At 47.7% G+C, this 19,462-nt stretch overlaps 1 protein-coding gene across 1 annotated transcript in view; it reads right to left on the bottom strand.

Moving 5' to 3' along the window:
* Col15a1 (collagen type XV alpha 1 chain) overlaps window positions 1-17,855 on the bottom strand; it is a 104,346-nt gene extending 86,491 nt beyond the window's left edge. The window contains exons 1-2 of the mRNA XM_021160109.2: window positions 17,727-17,855; window positions 17,555-17,643 (exon numbers count right to left, since the gene is read on the bottom strand). Coding sequence (XP_021015768.1) covers window positions 17,555-17,643; window positions 17,727-17,737 — 100 coding nt within the window. The 5' untranslated portion in view covers window positions 17,738-17,855. The remainder of the gene's footprint in view (window positions 1-17,554; window positions 17,644-17,726) is intronic.
* Window positions 17,856-19,462: the final 1,607 nt, after the last annotated feature.

Raw genomic sequence — 19,462 nt, 5'->3', positions numbered from 1 at the left:
CCCCACTCACTTATTCCTGGAAAGGTAAACATGGGCTGAGAAGGCAAGCTTCTGGAAGCCGTCAACACACATACACACACACACACACACACACACACATTCACTCATGCAGCAAGCATTATCTATGGAGCACCTGCTGTGTGGCAGGCACCATTCTAGATGCTGGAGGTGCAACAGTGACAGACACAAATCCTTTGAGAATTCTCTTGCAAGACCCTGAACCACAATGGTCTACATACCGTCATCCAGTACATTGTCCTAATCCACATGGGCTGTGAAGGAGTAAAATTTTGCCCAAATAACACTCTGGCACCCTGGACAACAACTTGTGTCTCTCCCATAATTTGGGAACCTCAGTTCTACATAAAATCCCACCTCTACCCAAGTTGCTCATCATGAGAGAGAGAGAGGACCCCACACCTGTAGGCCCAACTTAGCCTACAAACCATAGGAGCTTAGAAACTCCAGGAGAGCCTCCTGCTGCAAAGCCCTTCAGTTCTCATGTCATAGCTCACGGGTGTTTGTTTCTCTTACTGATGCTCTGGATTTCTCCCCAGTTGTGCCTGGTCTCCTGCCCCGACTTCCCAACCGCTGAATAAAGTGCATGCTCCAGGAAATAAACAATGCGGCTCTCTGCAGGCCTTGGTTACCCAACCAGGAACCTCTCTGCACAGCAGTCAGAGGAGCCACTAAAGGGATGGATGAGGGACAGGCACGGCAGGTGCAACTGTCTCTGGAGGAATTGCTCTCTTAGTCTTCCCGCCCAGACACTCTCTCCGGGACCTAGCTTCCTCCTCTATCCCAGCAAGAAGAACCCAAGGCTCACTCACAATGGATGTACATTCTCAACAACACCTTCCACAGAGAGGGAAAGAGCAGGATGGAATCTAGTACTGTGAAGTGGAAACTTCTAGTTTCTTTGGAAAGTCAGTTATACCAAATGATATTTTGCTGGGGCACACAGGTGAAGGGATGTCTTGCTAAAGCAAACACAGGAAAGACTGTCTTCCTGAAGCAGACACAGGTGAAAGGATGTTTGGATATAGCAGGCACGTGGAAAGATGCTTGATGAAGGAGTATAAATATGACCTCACAGACAGTGGGAGATGAGCACTGAGCCTTGGTTTGGTTTGCTCTGTTTCGTTGTTCTTTGCTAGCAACAGGAATGTATTAATTCACTTTACGTAGCATTGTTGAGCTCAACTTGTGATAACTTTGACATTGAGAGAAACTTGCCCAGGAACTGCTCATGAGGCAACTTGTCACTTCTGCGGCCTTGTCTTAGGTTGGTTGGCCAGCCTGGCAGTTTCTTCAGGACTGAACTACAGCTGCCTGGTGTCTGCTTGCTGAAAGGACAGGACTGTAGCAGCCAGTTCATACCTGGTGTCTGCCTGCCTAGAGAACTGGTTTGCAGCTGCTGAGTCATATCTGATGTTTGCTACAAGACTGAACTGCTGACAAAGAGGGTCAAGCTTGCCCCCAATGAACTATTGCTGAACAGGTCCACTTCCCCCGTATCCTAATAACTTTTCTCTTCTACTACCTCTGCTGGGTAGTGGTCTAGGGGAGAGATTGGACCCTTATTAAAAATAGGTTGCAAAAGATCTATGCCTACATCCTTCACTGGAATCAGTATGTTCTTCTATTAGCAGAGGAAGAGAAACAAGGCAGGTCCTCAAACCCAGAGTCCCACTCTACACTCCGCCAGGACTCAAGGCCTCCATCCTATGCCAATCCCTGGGCTGTGAGCATCATATGGGACCTGAGGGTCATGGTACCCAGGCCAGGGTACTGATGGTGCATCCACCTTCCTCCCAGAGACCCCTTCTGTCTCTTTTTCTTCATGCACTCTGGGCAAGGCAGGCTGTTCCTTTTAAATATTTTTTAAATCTTATTTTATGTGTATGGGTGTTTTGCCTCCATGTATGCCTGTGCACCACATGGGTGCCTGGTATCTGTGATGGCCACTAGAAGTGGCACTGGATTCCCTGGGTCTAGAGTTACAGACAGTTGTGGTGCTGGGAATTGAATATGGTTCACTACCCATCAGGTTCAGCTCTACCAACCCAGCACCCTTCCCTGAGTAAATTCATTCATCCTTTGGACCACATCTTATAGGTCACACTTTTGGGAGACTTCCCTGATGCCCTCATACAGATGAAAGTATCCTGTGTGTGTGTGTGTGTGTGTGTGTGTGTGTGTGTGTGTGTGTGTTAGGACCCTATACTTTAGTTTTTCATGAAACCAGGTCTTGCCTTGTAGCCCAGGCTGGCTTGGAACTAGTAACCCGCCTGCCTCCCCCTTCTCCTGAGTGCTAAGCTAAAAGCATGTACTACCATGCCTGGCTCCTATCCTTCAGAACCCTGTTTGCCATTTATCATCACCAAAGGATTGTTTTGGATAAATCATTGGTGTTAGCATCCCCCAGTGGAACCAGGCCTGCCTGTCCATCATTTTATACCCAGCACATCATACATTGCCTTGCGTACAGTGTTTAAGTGAAAGTGAAGGAACAGAGGCATGAGTTTGAAAAACCTACCAGGCTTCCACAGATAGATGAGCCTTTTCTACCACAGAACTTCACAACTATTTCTGTCCACCCATCATTGCTTAGCAGACTCATCTCTCCCACATGTAATTACAGTTGTTGCTTTCCCTGTCCCAGAAGGCTCAACAACCCTAACCTCCAAAGGTGAGTGGTGTTGACCTGGCCCCCTCAAGGTCCTTGGTGAAAAGGACTTGCAGATAAATTCTGTCCCCTAACAGAGTAAACCAACGTGGAATGAAGCGACACGAGGGCTTACTGGTGACACTGAGCTTCGGCCTCGGTCCTGTGACCTATAAGGATGTCATGTTAGCATCCAGCAGCTGCTCAGGCCACAGTGCCTTCAGCAGTCTTTCTTCTTAAAACAGGGCTGTGGGATGGGCACTGTGAGTCCCTAGCTGCCAGACTTACAGGTGCCACAATCTCTCCCCTGGAAGAAGTGGCTTTACATCAAAAGGGTATTGGTAGCCACTCATCTTGCTCCCCACCACCTTCTCTGATCCTGCCTAGGAATCAGAAACCACCAGGCTTATGCTGCAAAACTTCCCCATCCTCAGAGAATTATAAGAAGGGACCCTCACTTCTGACACACGATAACGCCACACTTCCCAGCTTGTCTCTGTCCCTCTCTCACCCACTCTATGAGACTTATTGCCCTGTATTGAGTGTTTACCATATACACTGTGCTGAGCTGGGAGGGGCAGTGCTGCATTTACTGATCACAAGTAGCCTGAGATACATCCTAGTCTTATCCCTCCTGTTACAGATGGAGAAAGTGAGGTTTGGAGAGATTAAGAAGCCATCCAAGGTCACCAACTGTTAACTTGTGGAGCCTGAAACCAAACCAACTCTTCCAGACTTGCACACTCCAGGCCACAGAGCCCTGTGGATCACACTTTGGCATCAAATGCAATTGCCTAGAGGCATCTAAAGCACAAAGCCTGATGCTGTTGATCTGGGGAAAGGACCCTGCATCCCTAACTATCTCAGGGTAATGCCCATGCAGCTGGCTCAGGGACCAACACAGTTCAAGGAGCAAGTCTATGAAAAACATAAGGCTTGTAAGGATGAGAAAGAGCCTGCCTGTGATCTCAGAGACCAGCAAGGAGTTCAGCAGGGCTGGAGCCAGAAGCCAGGAGAAATGGGAAAGGAGAGGGTTGGCTGCAGCCCAGGCAGTGTAGAGATCGCTGCTGTAATGGAAAGCATAGAGGGATTTGAAGAAGGGACACGATAGGGCATGAGCTTTGGACAAGTCTCTTTGCTTGCACAGAAGTAAACCAGAGGTCAGAGAGAGGCAACGTCTGACTGTCAGAGAGACATGACCCCAAGGGTGGCAAGCGGGTGGAAGACAGTGATGGCATGCAGTAGATGCCACACAGGCAGAATTCATGTCAGTCAAACATAGCTACCAGTCTCTTTCCAATGCTAAAAGTGTTCCAGTTGCCTCTAAGTAGACCCACAGCTGACAGCAGGTATGAGCTCCCATCCCAACAGTCTCAATAGAACCAACCGCCCCTAGAAACATACCCAGTAATCACTCCTTCCCATCCAGCCACATGGGCTCCATCTAAGCCAGCTTTCCCCTCCCTCAGCAGATACAAGTGTCTGCGTACACAGAGTGAACAGGACTTGGCCAGGCCTAGACCCAAACAACTGGACCAAGAAGCCATTGCTGGACATCACAAAGTAGAGAAGATGAAGAAGTTTGGTTGCAAATTTGATAGCAGCTCACATTTGCAAATATTAAACTGGCAAAACCAATTGTGTTTTTTAATCAGGAAACTTGAATCACGAAAGGGGTCAGGAGACTCTGGAGTGGAGCCATGAGCTTCAGCTTAACCTGAAGTAAAATTAGAAAATTTGTCACATGGAAAAACTGTGCAGGGAGAAATGATTCCTTTTTCCCTGTGCTTTCTGCAGGAGAATGAGTAATTTGGCATTTTAACTCGGCGGCCAGAGCAGCCGAAGTCTCTGTTTGGTACCAAATATACACAGTTGTTCGGCAGATTTGAGCCTTGCTCATGAATGGACTGTCAGTGAGAGAGGACGTGCTTGGGTCCAGACATCTGGGCTGGGCCCTGCTCAGTCACATTGATGCCCTCATTTGTCACAAAGTTGGGCCAAACTGAACACAGACATGCTAAAGTGTTCTTGCTGATGGTGATGCAGAATTCACCTGATCTGACCTCTTCGTTTCCCAGATTGGGAAAGTGAGATCCAGGAATGTATAGAAACTTACCTGGGCAGACAAAGAGCAAGAGAATGCCAACACAGGCTCTGGCTAGTCTCTGTTACAACCCTCCTCCTGGCCATAGCTGCCTCCTGCTCATGGTGAGCTTGAGGAGCACAAGGGTTCCCTGGTTGGGACTAACCTGTGGCAAAGTTGCATGAAGGACTCCTTCAACAAGAGCAGGTAGCCCAAGTTCAGCCCTCAGGCCAGGCCCATTGCTAAATGCTTTGCTCTTTTCACCCTGATCTCATGCCTTCAGAACATGAGGTGGGACTCCCCAAGGATTCAGAACAAAAGGTCTGAGAGACCAGGCTAGAGTGGCACTTAGTAGGTCCACAGAGGGAGTAGGACTAATTATTGTAGTCACTGCCTAGTTCTACTTTTATCAGTCGCCATGAACTCAGGGCTCAGGTCAGCAAAGACTTAGCTGGACATTAGAAAGCCAATAGGTCTTGTTATAATAAGGGGGGATAGACGGATTTTTCTGGAAGCTTCCAGGGGAACATCTGTGTCCTTGCTGTGTCCAGTTCCTTCAAGCTGACCACATTCTTTCCTTGGCTTGTGACTCAGCTGCTCAAGTCATCCTCACACCACTCCAGCCTCCCTTTACTTCTACCTCTCTCCTCCACTCAAGGACCTTGTGGATGAACTCGGTCCAGCCAGGTCATCCAGGGTGCTGTCCCTTCACCTGTAACCTTAATTCTTCCTTGCCACATTGCCTGATACAGGACCAGGGTTGGATATGGATGCCTTTGGAAGACTGTTACTCTGCCTATTATAGTGATTATCATGGGAAAGATTTTAGTCTGGGACAACATAATCAGAAACAACAATAATAGATAATGAGCTCCACCATGAGGTCATTAGAATGCAGATTCTGACTTACTGGGTTCGAAATGGGGCTGGAGACTCTGCCTTTCTATGGAGTCCCCAGGTGGTACTGGTTCATAGACCACAACAGAACAGAAAGATGCCAGAGACTGTGAAGGTTGCATTATAAAGAAGAATACCAGGGTAGACACTGGAGATGGAACAGACCTGGGTGCTTCTGTTACGCTGAGACTCAACTCTCTCCCACCATAGGGCTATTGGGACTTAGGTGTGTTACACACACACATACACTCGCTAATTCATAGTGTACTTATATGTACATTCGGCATATCTAAATGCCAGACACACACATGGACACTTACTATTTAGAAGCTTATATATACATATAATTTATATATGAAACATGGACTCATATAGACACTTAATATGCATATAATTTCTACATATAACATATAATTACATATATCCATAGTTGATAAATATAAACTGCACAGATGTCATATGTATTTATAGTTGGTAAATATTAAACACATACATTTCTGTAACCCAAGTATGTATTTGAACCATAGAAATTCATCAAACCCCTCCCCTCAAGGCTCAGAGGAAGAGGCAGAAAGATTGTAAGAGCCATAGACGGCCGATGAGTCCCAACAAGCGGTGTCTCCTGGACACAACAGGACCGATGCACATATGAACTCGCAGGGCCCGTGGCAGCACACACACAACCTGGAGAGATTCAAACCAGACAAACTCCCAGCACTGAGAAGGGGAAGCAAGCACAGAGTGTCACTCCTGACCAGGTAGTTACACACTCCATACCTGCTGGGAAAGGGGAAGCCTGTTTTCTACAGTGGAGTGTCACTGGATATACCAACCACACCAAGGCAGGCCCTGTGCCCAGAGCGGCTGGCCAATGCAAAACAAACTCTGCTGGGGGTAGAGAAGCAGAGGGCGCTGACCACATCACAAGGTGCCAGATTGTAGATTGTTTTGTTTTTGTCTTGTTGGCGTTCTTTTTCTTTTGATTTTTCACTTGTTTTGGTTTCTTTGGAAAGAGAGAGACTGAGAGAGAACAACACAAAGTTGGAGTGGACATGGAGTTGAGAGTCTGAAAGGAGTTGGTGGGACCGTGATTAAAACATAGCGTGTGACAAATTTTAATGAAAATGCATAGAAAGCACCATACACTTATCAGTATCCAGGTCCGCGTTAAGTCCCAGAGCACTAACTTAGAAGCCAGAAGGCCCTGTAGATGTGGCTCTGTTTTCAATTTGCACCTTAGCCTCCAGCTAGTCACTGTACTTCTCTGGGCTGGACAGAAAGCCAGAGGCAAGCAGCTGCAAGGCTGTGTGACTGAGGGTGGAGAAGCAGAGGAGGGTGGAGAAGCACAGAGTACTGATGAAATGGTGACTCATCAGCTGGATCTTGGCATCTCCCTTCCAGTGGGTAGAACAGTTATAATTTCCCAGCATGACAAACCAAACAGGGATTGCTCTTCAGGAAACATCTTGTTTAGCCCAGGCTGGTCTCAGACTCATCGTGTAGCGGACCTTGAACTTCTATGGAGTACAACCACCATGTGGTTTATGCCGTGCTGGGGATTGAACCAAGGGTTTTGTTCACGCTGCACAAGCTCTCTAACACTTTGCAACATTTCCAGCCCGCAGACACACTCCCTTCCTAATTTGTCTATGTTGTAAGCCCTGCTTTCAGCTCCTCACCACCTCCAACAACCAGAAGGAAGGACAGAGTAGCCTCCAGCACACAGATATTCATATCATAGGACTTATGATGCTGGGTTTTCTCTGGGATCCCCTCAGTCCCAGGCTTTGAAGATTCAATCCTCAACAAATTCCAGGGCTCAATGTGGCCTTTGGGTGCCGTGGTCTGTGCTGGGGAAACAGGTAAGTAACAGAAAGGTCCTTTCTCTAAGGAATCCACACTGGGACAGAAGGGGTTAATGAGGCATTGAGCTTTGTCATCAGTGACAGGCTCCTGACTCACTTCTCATCCTGTCCCAGCTTAAAGATGAGAAAGACAAATCTATCAGTCAGAGGGAAACAGTAGAGCTAAGATTTGAACCCGGAACCCTGGAGACCAGAGGCATGAACCACACATCCTAAATCTCTTCCTGGGTGCCAGCTCTGCCCCCTGGGCTGTGGTCAAATATAGATTCTGTCTGGGACTCAAGACCATCTCCTTCTAAAAGAACTGGAGAATGACTTTGTATACACATGAATGTGTGTATGCGTGTGTACGTGTATACGTGCCTGTGGGGTGTGTGTGTGTGTGTGTGTGTGTGTTTGCTGTTTTGAGACAGAATCTCACTATGTAGCCTAGGGCGGTCTTGAACTCCTGGTAATTCTCCTGCCTCAGCTTTGTAAGTGCAGGGATCATAGATGGGAGCTACCATGCCCTGCTTGGATTGGTTGTTATTAACACTGCTGCTCCTTAGCATTGGTTGAGCCAGACGCTCTTAAAACCCACTGGTGGCCGGAGCTCAGCTTAGATGAAGAAGAACAACCGGAGAGTGGTTCTTTGGGAATCTCTAGAGTTTCTAGGGATTGTAGATACCAAGTTTGTGCACATTCACGTTCCAATTTTCTGAAAAATACTTTCTAGCATTTACCACAAGGCACTGCAAAATGGGTGAATAGATGGAGAAGAGAAGCCATGAATCCATTTGGCTACGGCGGGATCATGAGGAAGCATGCAGACCCTGGCAGAAGCATGGGGGAAGTGTGCAGACCCTGGCACCTTGGCTGTTGTTATATTTTCATTTAGGCTTGAAGAGGCAGCAGCCCAGGTCAAAGGCAGGAGGCAGAGGCTTTCTCCCTGGCTGTGGCCTGATTGTAAATTACCATGGCCTGGCCGAAGACCACAACAAAGCCTCCAATGATTTGTTTTAGGAATTTGCGGTCACTAATAACCACAATAGTCATCAAATAGAGATGATGTTGCGGCCATCACAGTAGGGTTTGCAATGAGCCAGCAGCAGCGGCTAAAGGCCTACAAGAGAACCAGCTTAACTGTGGTATCTGCACCGTGCAATGCTAGTTCAATCACAAAGATGATCAGGGGCTGTTTAGGAAGCATCTAGATGACTATCATGAGACAAGAGCAGTCAACAAAGTACTCTGATCTCTAATAGATGGGCCTATTCACATGAGGGCAACAATTGTGAAAGAGATCCTCCCACATGTAAGTAGGCTTTCTTGATTGCTGAGTCGCAGTCATAAGATAGCATGTGATATTAATTAAAAAAAAATCAGCCAGGCAGTGGTGGCGCACACCTTTAATTCCAGCACTTGGGAGGCAGAGGCAGGCGGATTTCTGAGAGAGTACCAGGACAGCCAGGACTACACAGAGAAACCCTGTCTCAAAACAAACAAACAAACAAATCTGTAGGGTGTGGCAATGCAGGCCTTTAATCCCAGCACTTGGATGCAGAGGCAGGGGGATTTCTGAGAGTTTGAGGCCAACTTGGTCCATAAAGTTGTTCTGGACAACTAGGGCTGTTATACAGAAAAACTGCCTTAAAAACCAAAACCAAACCAAGCCAAAAACAAAACCAAAATAATCCTTTTGTTTTGTTTTTGTTTTCAGTTTTGTTTGTGTGGTTTTTGTTTGACTCTAGGCTTTTGTAGTGACTATGTATCACTCTAATTACATTTTATGGTATTTAAAACAATCTTCTCTCCTAAAGGCTGACTATTGAACACTGTAGTATGTCCAATTCCAGTGCTGGAGAGGGGACAGAAGGATCCCTGGGACTCCCTGGTCAGTTAGCGTAGCCTACTTGGTGACTTCCAGGCCAGTGAGTTACCCTGTCTAACTCAAACAAAACAAATACAAAAGACAATGATGGCACCTGGGGTTGACACCTAAGGTTGTTCTTTAATCTCCATATGTACCTGTGCACGCACACACATACACACATGCACACACACACTGTTTATACCCCTCTATCTTCACCATTTTCAGTGGAAGTAGATTCCCTAGTTTAGTAGTACACGCACGTTCTTTCAGCCTATGGGGGCACTCAGAACAAGCCTTCAACATACAAACCACCTACCATATTCAAGCCTCCAGTGGGTCTCTCCCAGGAGGGACAGTGAATCTGCCTCTCTAACTACCCCACCTCTACTCCAGAGATCCCTAAAAGAACAGGACAGCCAGGAATTATGGGGAGAAGACAGTAATCTCTACAAGCAGCCATGACAGAAGGGCAGGCCATCTGAAGACATTGTCAGGAGAGCCTTTGGGGAGGAAGCTAGTTTAAAGAGACTATAATTGAGAGACGTTTCAGCTGGTCTGTCTTTGAGACCCTCATCAAAACAGCTGTCAATTCCCACAACTACTACCTGCAAGCCAGACCCCAGCCAAGCTTCCCAAACCCAAAAGTGTGCTCCCTAAGTCCTAAAGCTGGAGTCCTGTTCACTTAAGAGTAGTCCTTTCAGAACAGTTCTCTTTCTTTTTGGTCTCCATGTTACCATGGATACAAAAACAGACTGAAGAGGATCAGGCCGTGTTGAGTTTGTTGAGTTGGGTCATACTGAGTTGAATACAGTTGTGTTGGCTTGAGCTACACTGAGTTTGTTTGGATTGTACTGAATGAGATGACATTAAATTGAACTGAAAAGACTTGAGCTGAATTTGGATGGATTGGTTTGAGTTGAACTGAATTTGGTTGGATTGGGTTGGGTTGGGTTGAGTTGGGATCAGTTATGCCATGCTGGTTCAGTTGGACTAAAGAACTGATTAGTTTTGTTGGATGGGGTGGGGTTGGGCTTAGTTGAGTAGAACTGAGTAAGGTCTTATGGAGAAGTCACGTGGGCTGCACTCACTGAAGTCCATTGGTTCCATCATCTCCTCATTCTATGCTGCTCAGGAATAGGCCTGGACCTTCTTGTAGGTTCTACTCTTACCCTAGACTGTTTGTCATTTCATTAATGATGAGCAGAATCTGGTCAGCTAGTAAACATGACTCCTCTGAAGAAAACCTCTGACATCATCTTGGTTTTCCTGGCCTCTGCTGACAGCACCAGTTCCCACCCCTCAGTCACATGCTCCAACTACAAAGTCCTGCATTTGTTTATAACGTTCTCCTCAGCTATTGTTATCTCTCACTGAATTGTGTGAGATTGACTGCCTTTGTCCACCCTCACTTACCCACACCAGTATACTCCAGGAGCCCAATCATTTCCTTAGGCAATGATCTAACAACCAACCTACTAAAGAAGTCATGGCTTGGACCATTGAGATGACTCTGGGGTAAAAGGGCTCGTACCCATGCCTGATGGCTTGAGGTCCATCCTGGGAAAGGAGAACCAAGAAGAAAGCTGTCTGCTGACCTCCACAAATGCTCTGTGTCATGTGTGCATGCACACACAATAAGTAAATAACTAAATAACTAAATAAATACATGATTAAAAAAAAAAGAATCCATGTCTTAGTGAATACACCAGGGTGACTTCCCTGATCTGGTTTTAAGACAACAATTATCAAAGCTATGTGGGTTTAAACACACCCACCCACACACACACATACACACACATGTATAAATACATGCACACATCCACACATGCACACACACAGGCAGCACACAAATGTTTTTGAATGAAAGTAAAGAGTAATATAGATATTAAAGAATTAAATTTATATTGTTACATTTTTAAGACGTGTATAAGGAAACAACACAATTTGGGCAACAACTCACACTCCATGACTTAGGAATTCTCACCCCCATGTAGAATAAAACTGACTGCAGCTTAAACCTTCATCTTTGGCCCATTTCAAATGGAACTGGGTGGTCGCCATCAAAGTTAAACTCAGAAATTTATCCATAAGAGGAAAGATGATTGTTCTGTCCTGGAGTACAGTGACCATTAGAAATAAGAGGATAAACGAGTCAGCAAATAAACGAGTCACCTAGCTTATACAGTCAGAACTGACAGGGAGCAGGCTGACATGAGTTCAAACCCAGACAGCTCAGTTAGGAAGTTATGAAAGGAGACTGCAAGTCTCTTAGAATTCTCTGATTACCCAGTCACTCTACAGTTGGCAGGGCTGAGGTTTGGTATGGCTTATGTACCATGGAGGATATGGTGAGACACTATACTAAAGGAAAAGTCAGATAGACATGTTCCTTCCTGCCTTGATTCATTAAAAAGCCCCACTAGGCATCCACGTGTGGCAGTCTCTGTGTTAGATTCTGGGGCTCAGAGTTAGATAAGGCCCAGGCCTGTCTTGTGACTTTTCCTGTGAAGCAGGGGATGCAGGAGCTGTCAGTGGTCACCATACAGTCTGAGTGTCCTGCCACTGAGAGGCAGGAGCTGTCAATTGTCACCATACAGTCTGAGTGCCCTGCCACTGAGAGGCACTCAAAAGGCTTGAGTGGAAAGGGGCCACTCCCAGAGCAGAATCCTAAGGGAAGATGGGGTTGCCAGACGAAGGGGAACAGAAGCATGTTTAGAAGGGGAGTGTCTGGGCAGAAAGATGTTGGCACCAAACATCTCCTTCAGAAACCTATAGCTGTCCATCATGAGCTTAAGCCAATGGGTTCTCTGTCTGTTGAGGAAGTGGGTCCCTCAAGCAAGAAGCAGAAGTGCATCTTAGATACAGTCAGGGCAAGTAAACCAGAGAGTGGCATGATTAAGAGAGATTCATCTCCATATACAAGAATGAGCCCTCTGCTTCATTCTGTTCTCGGGTGGGCGAGTTCACTCCATGTCACTTAGACACTCCACAGGGAGATGCCACACCATGTCACTCACTCACACCATAGCTGGATACCAGACCATGTCACTCACTCACACCATGGTGAGGTTCTGCTCCACATCACTCAGGTGACTACAAAAAAATATAGAGAGGAAGAAGTGTTGCCTATCTGTGCAAACTCTGCACATGTTGTTGTTGGGAACCTAAAAGGGTGAAACCACCATGGAGAATAGTTTGGGAGATCCTCAAAAACCACAGCCTTTGAGACAGTGTCTGGCTGTGCTACCTGGGCTTCCCTTCACAGTCTGATGCCTCAGACCTACATAAAAAGCCAGGCCCAACAGTGCATATCAGTGATCTTGGTGCTGAGAAGCTGAGGCAGGAGGATTCCAAGGCTGGCTGGCCAGCAAGTCTAGCCTAATCCCTGAGCTCCAGGTTCAGTAAGAGACCCTGTGTCCATATTTAAAATAGTCTTACATCAGTTTGGTTTGGTTTGTTGTTGTTGTTGTTGTTTTCCCAAGATAGGGTTTCTCTGTATAACCCTGGCTCTTCTGGAACTCACTCTGTAGACCAGGCTGGCCTCGCACTCAGATATCTACCTGCCTCTGCCTCCCAAGTGCTGGGATTAAAGTCATGTGCCACCTCTGCCCTGCTTCACGTCAGTTTTTTAACAGTCAAGATATACAAATGGTTCATAAACATACGAAATACTGATCAACTAAGCCTGGCGAGATGTGTCCGGGAGTGAAGTGTCTTCCACCAGCATGAGCACCTGAGTCACATACCTAACATCTATGTTAAAAGCTGACCCTAGTGTACACTGTAACACCAGTACTGGGCAGGTGGAGGCAGGAAGCTCCCTAGGGCTAGCTGGACAGGCAGTCTACACTGACAGGTGAGAGACCTTGTCTTAAAAAAACAAGATGATGGGGTGCACACATACACATAAACTCACACACACACACAGAAGAGAAACACATACACATCGGCACGAGTAAGGAAAATACAAATACAGGCTTCATTAGGATTCTACCTGGCACCTGTTAGAAATGTTGACATTAAATGCAGTGATGAGGCCAGATGCTGGCCGGAATGGTGAGGATGGGGACTCTCACTTCCTGATGCCCACAACAGAGAAAGGCATGCCAGCCGTACCTGCTTATGTGGAGAATATTCACCCCTGCAGGCACCCCATCTGGATAGGAAACTAAAGGAAATGTGTCCTACATACATATCCTGAGATGCACACGACAACAGTCATACCCCACTGTCAGATTCCACAGGTACATGACAGCCCACGTGCTGCTGAAAAAAAAAGGAAAACTCACAGCAGGTACAGTCACGGAGGGCACTATTATACCACAGAGAAAACAATTTGCCTCCCACAGGAATCTCAAAACCTTAATATTCAGAGAAAACTAGAAACTGAAAAATATATCCCTTGTGGAAAAGGCTCAAAGTCAAATAAGCTAGAGCCCAGGCATTTAGGGGTGTGCATTTAGGTTGTCTTTTTTCAATGAGAAGATCCAACAACTATAAAGGTCCAGGTGACAATCACCCCTGAGAGGTAGGGAACCCCACCCCTAACCAGGGCAGGTCAAAACCTTGGGAGTTCTGCTTCCTGCTCTGTTTCAGCTGGGCTGGACTTTCAAGACGCACTCTTGAGTGAAGGTGTTCCCTCAGGAGAAAGCAAAGGAAGCAGATGATTTGTACACACCAGTACCTTATTAACAGGCACAACAATACCTGCTTCAGCAGCCATTCCAACCTCCAAAACAGCAGCCATTTCAAACCAGCTATTTCACTGGGAGAGAGCTTGCAGTGTTGGCCAGCAGCCTAGCCCTGACCCTTCAGAGACACAAGAGGCCATGACGGAGGAGCTCTCAGGATGAGAGAAATATGGAATGAGATGTGACCTTTCTTTCTACCTGTGAACTCAGAGCCTCCTAGGGGAGATCTGGGCCTGGCTCCTTCCTATCCCCAGTCTGCAGGAGGCCTGGCTCAATCTGTATGCTGAACCAGATGTCGTAAATACTGTTTTATTGCTCAGTGTTCAAAACTAGAAGAAACACAGAGCCGAGCAAATCTTGCCATATCCCATCTCAGAGATGGGAAAATAGAGGCTCAGAAGGAGACTTTAGTCATCTCAGCTTACTGAAAGAATGGGTCCATGGGTTTTCCAATCCTCAAAACTGGGTCATGGAGGAGCAAAGATCTACTTAGTAGTACATCCACTATCTGAAGATTACCGTATGCCTGTGTTCCATCCCCACCATAGGAGCTTTGCCTATGGTGGCATTCAGGGACAGCACAGACAATAGAGCTGGAGACCCAGAGGAGTAGCCAGGACTCAGAACAGCCTTCCCAAGGCAGCCAGTACTTGATGGGGCTGGCAGCCTGGAAGTGGCCACCCACGTGCAGGCTCTATGTCTGGCTTGTTGGGAACCAGACAAGAAGTTTCACCCACCTGAGGTTGGACATCTGCAAAGTGCATTCTTTTTTGTTTTCCTAAGCAGGTTTGCTGAGGTCTGCAGTGGTGCTCGTGGTGAAGACAGTGAAGTGAGGTAAGGCATCGGTGTGGCAGCCCAGCACCTCAGTCCAGGCCTTACCAAGTCCCCAGCTGCCCATTTTAGTCACTCCTGCTCCCTCCCCTAGGCCTAAGCGATTAAGGATACCTTCCATCTCTGTGGCTTTTTCCCTTTAAGGAAGTTTGTTTAAGTGGACTAGGGTAACTTGCAGGCTTTTACCTGGCCACCTTCACTGACCATGTTGTAGCATGGGTCTGTGCTCCCTCACTTTTTATTGTTGAATAATATTTCGCTTAGTGGATATACCATGATTTATTCATTTGTTTAGCAGTTGGTAACCCAGCTTCTTTCTATACTTTGCCGTTATGTATAATGCCATTATGAACGGCCACATAAAAGTTTTTGAGTGGACATATGATTTTTCTTTCACTTGAATAGACATTAAAGGAGTAGAATCACTAGATGGTGGTGTAATCAATATTTAGTATTTAAAAGCTGCCTAGCTACTGGGGAAATGAAACAAGCTTAACCATTTAGTTTAGTGGTCAAGAGCATAGATTCTTCCAGCTGGACTTCTACCAATGAAGGCCAAGTGCTCATGGACATGAGCCTTGGTATCACTGTCTGTGAAGCCGCATCTGTGGGGGCAGGTGTGAACTCTGCTGTTGCCTAAAAAGCTATAAAGGCTTGGGGGGGGTCCATTGAAATATAGTCTAGCTAAGTAACCCAGGCCAGCCTTAAACTGACAATCCTCTTGCCTTAGCATTGCAAATGCTGGGATTACAAACATGTGCCATCATGCTCAGCACAACCTTTTTTGTCTTCTTTCTTTCTTTCCTCCCTCCCTCCCTCCTTCCCTCCCTCCTTTTCTTCCTTCCTTCTTTCTTTTCCTAACAGCCAGTTGAACCGTGGCCCTGAGGGGGAATGTCCCTCAGAGCCCACAGACTTGCAGTCTACCACAGAACAACTGTGGTACAACTACCTTGGAACAACTGAGTGGCTTTAGGATAATTGCAGCCCCTCCTGGGCCTCTTCTCTTAGTAAGGAGATGGGAAACACAGCAGGATATAAGAGCTTTGGAGGTGGACAGCGCTCCTCTCATGAGGAGGACACTCCCTTTAGAGCACTCACCGGGAACTGGGGGACCTTAAGGCCATCTCTGTCTGGGAAACTCTTTTGATTGATGGTTGACAGCAAAGTCTCTGGAGTAAGAGTACCTGGATCAAATCCTACTCTAGACACTTAGAAAGCTAGGACTTGGATTCAGTGTGCTCAGAATAGGATATCTTAAGTCCTTAGTCTCCAGCTCCTGGGATAGTGACTGAGACAGGAACCCATTCAGACCTCATTCAATGCAAGGTTGAGTAAGAATTAACCATGTAAACTACATGCAAGATCTATACAGCTCAGGGCTCCAGGAGCCCTCTTCAAATCCCAAAGGGGCATTGGATGGCATCAGCTGCCCTCTGCTGCTGACTTGGCAAAGCCCTATGTCATATGGGAAATTGCAAGGTTTCCACACTGGCTATCCTTGGGAGAAACCAGAACTCTGCTCCAACTGCCCTTTGATCTGCACGAAACACCAGGCTGGGTGCCCTGGCAGGAAAAGCTATCATTGCATCTGCGCCTTGCTCCCTTGCAGATCACAGGCGGAGTGGTACCAGGCATTTTCAAGTAACTACAGAATCAAACAAGACCACCAATCCTGGACCAGCTTCCTAGGGGACTAAACGACGCTTCTCTGCCCTCACTGTTTTCAACTGGGCTATGCGCTACTTCTCTAAGTCCAAAGCGGGTAAGGGCTGTTGTTCCAAAAGCCTGGTTTTGCTGAGTGCATAATGCAAAGGCTGAGCAGGGACAGGAACCTGCCCAACTGGGTTTGAGTTCTGGCTTTCATAGTCGCCACTTCCTAAGCCTTTCCTAACAGTGCTTTCCAACACAGGCACTCCTGAGAAGAGTATCTTTCCGACACTTATTCTCATGGAAGGGACATTATTTCCCATCTGTCCGTTACACTTCTCAACGCTTCTGGAACAATGAGGGTCTAGTTAACCAGATCTTCTCAGATGAGGAAACTGAGGCATGCAGAGTGAAAAAATGGTGCCCACAGTCACCCGACAGAGGCGCAATTCACACTGGCAGCTCGACTTTAAGTCAGACCCACTTTAATCCAACAGCTTCTGAGTCCTCTCAGGGGAAACTGAGGCCCATAGAAGAGAAAGAAAGATCAGTTTCTCAGGCTTAGTCCATCATCCACTGCGCCTCTGTCCGGCAGGGATGGGGACCTCTAGTGACTCAGGCTGAACCAAACGTGCTAGCGACTCTGTTCAGTCAGGAACGACTAGGATGTCAAGGTATCCCTGCCGAAGACCATGTTTTCCCATGGACTGAGTGTACATGGGACCTGCTCACCCTACAGCCCAGTGCGCACGGGTGCCCAGCGCGCTTTGGGATACTTTGGCAGTATGGTGTCACTGTACAGCTAAAACCCCTCTCTGCCCGCTCTGGTGAGCCACGTCCAGCCCAGATACTCTTGTGTGCCTTGGCTGAGGCAATCATCTCAGCGCCTAGGAACCCGGGGGGCCGGGAGGACCCAGGGCAAGACGGCCCGTGCGCCGCGCCAAGCAAGTACTCCCTTTTATGTCCAGGAATGAGGCGCCGTAGCACCCGGGCGCGCAAACCCAGGCGGCTGTGGCTTACCTGTCGCAGCGCGGGTCTGCAGGACAGCGGAGAGCAGCGCGGAGATGATGGAGAGCAGCCACCTCGGGCGCCGGCCCTGCGCGGTCCTCCTGCAAGAAGCGGTGGCAGAGAAGGTGAGGCGGAGGCTAGGAGGTGAGGCGAAGGTGCAGGGGGAGCAGGGCGCGGGTCCTACCTGTGTGTCATGGTGCAGCCGCCGGACCCCAGCTGCACTTCGCCCGCGGAACAAAGGCTGCGCTCGGTGGCGACGGCGGGATCCCGGCTGCCGCCCGCGCCTGAGTCACCCGCGCTCTGAAACCCGACTCCGCCGCGCCCTGCGCTCCCCCACGCGCGGTGCCCCACCTCGCCGCCGGTCCCCGCTGCGCCTCCCCACGCCCCCTTCTTCCCACCACCCCAGAGCCTTATGTAACCCGCGAGGAAAGCCCCGCATGCAGACGCAGAGCTCCACAACCCAGGGCCGGCTGGGATCGCTGGGGTTTCCTTACATGACAGACTAGGCTATTGAGATTCAGAGGGGAGTGGCAGTGTCCCAAAGCCACGCGGCTGAAGTCGCTCCTGGTTGCTGTGCCACACCCAGCAGGCCAGCCAGGATCCCACTTGAATGCCCCAGAGTAACACGGTGGGGATGGAAGTCATGCACAGAGCAAGGACTCTGAAGGACTCGTGGGGTCCTTCAAGGGGGACTCTGAATATTTTGGAATCCCAAAACCTTGACCAAGGGGAACTGAAGTCCAGAGAAGCCAAACGATTTACCAAGGCATCCATCCAGTGAGCCACACAAGAGAATCAACATTGGAGGAAAGAGCAAGGTCTCAATGTTGACCTGGGCGCATAGAGTCAGGTGTGTTACCTGCCCGCTGGGGACAAGACACCCCTTTAACTAACAAGCAACACAGAAGGCAGAAATTGGGAGCTTAGCTCTTGAACACGCTATCCTTAGGAGCTCTTGCAGTTACTAACTAGTGCACTGCAGGAAACGTGGGGGTGAGGACACACAACAAGGGTCAAGCCAGGCAGGACCATTGGCTTTTAAGGGACTGAGGCACCGGAAGCCAGGAGGGCTCCAAGGAACTAACAAGGAAGATAGGGGACATTCTAAGGATACTGCCCACTTAAGGTGACTTTGACATCTGTTCACCCTGTCTATGGATTTGACTCTCGTTCCCCTTTTGTGCCTTCTGTGATGGGCATAACACTTGTTACAAATGATTAACCATGGGGAATTGGCTTTCTTGGGTCTGGATTTCTCTATTACTTGTAAAATGCACCAGCCAGATCTGTAACTGACTTCCTAGATAGATTTACCTAAGAAGATTGTAGCACCCAAGGCTGTTCTGTTTGACAGTTAGAGCCAGTGGCTATAAACGGGTGGCCTGGGTCTCCATGTGGTCCGCAGATAAGTTTGGTCAGTGATAGCTTCCAAATTAAAAAGTTAATAATAACAACATTTTATAATTATGAACTGTTTATTAAGATCCATATTTTGTAGGACTGGAGGGATGGCTCAGAGGTTAAAAGAATGTAGTGCTCTTGAAGAGAACCCAAGGTCCCGGCACCCACATAGAGTAGCCTACAATTACCAGCAACTCTAGTTCCTGCGACTTAACACCCTTCTCTGGCCTCTGTGGGCACTCCTACATGCATGTACATACAAATACATGCACACAAATTGAAAAACCAAATTTGTGGACTATTAGAATTCAGGTAGACCTGATGACATGGAACCTGCATTCTTGATGTCAGATTTTATTGGAATTGCATCAGTTGGGCAATATCCTCCAGTTTACCATGGTTGCCACCATTTCCTGTTTCGCCCAACAACAAGACAAAGGACCAGTCCTATTTAATACCACACTTGAAGTCTGTCTTTGCTCATAAGTCAGAGTGGAACTGGATTGAGAGCTCACCACC

The sequence above is a fragment of the Mus caroli genome, chromosome 4, assembly GCF_900094665.2.
Source record: "Mus caroli chromosome 4, CAROLI_EIJ_v1.1, whole genome shotgun sequence".
Lineage (NCBI taxonomy): Eukaryota > Metazoa > Chordata > Mammalia > Rodentia > Muridae > Mus > Mus caroli.
This window is presented reverse-complemented; position numbering and strand designations above follow the sequence as displayed.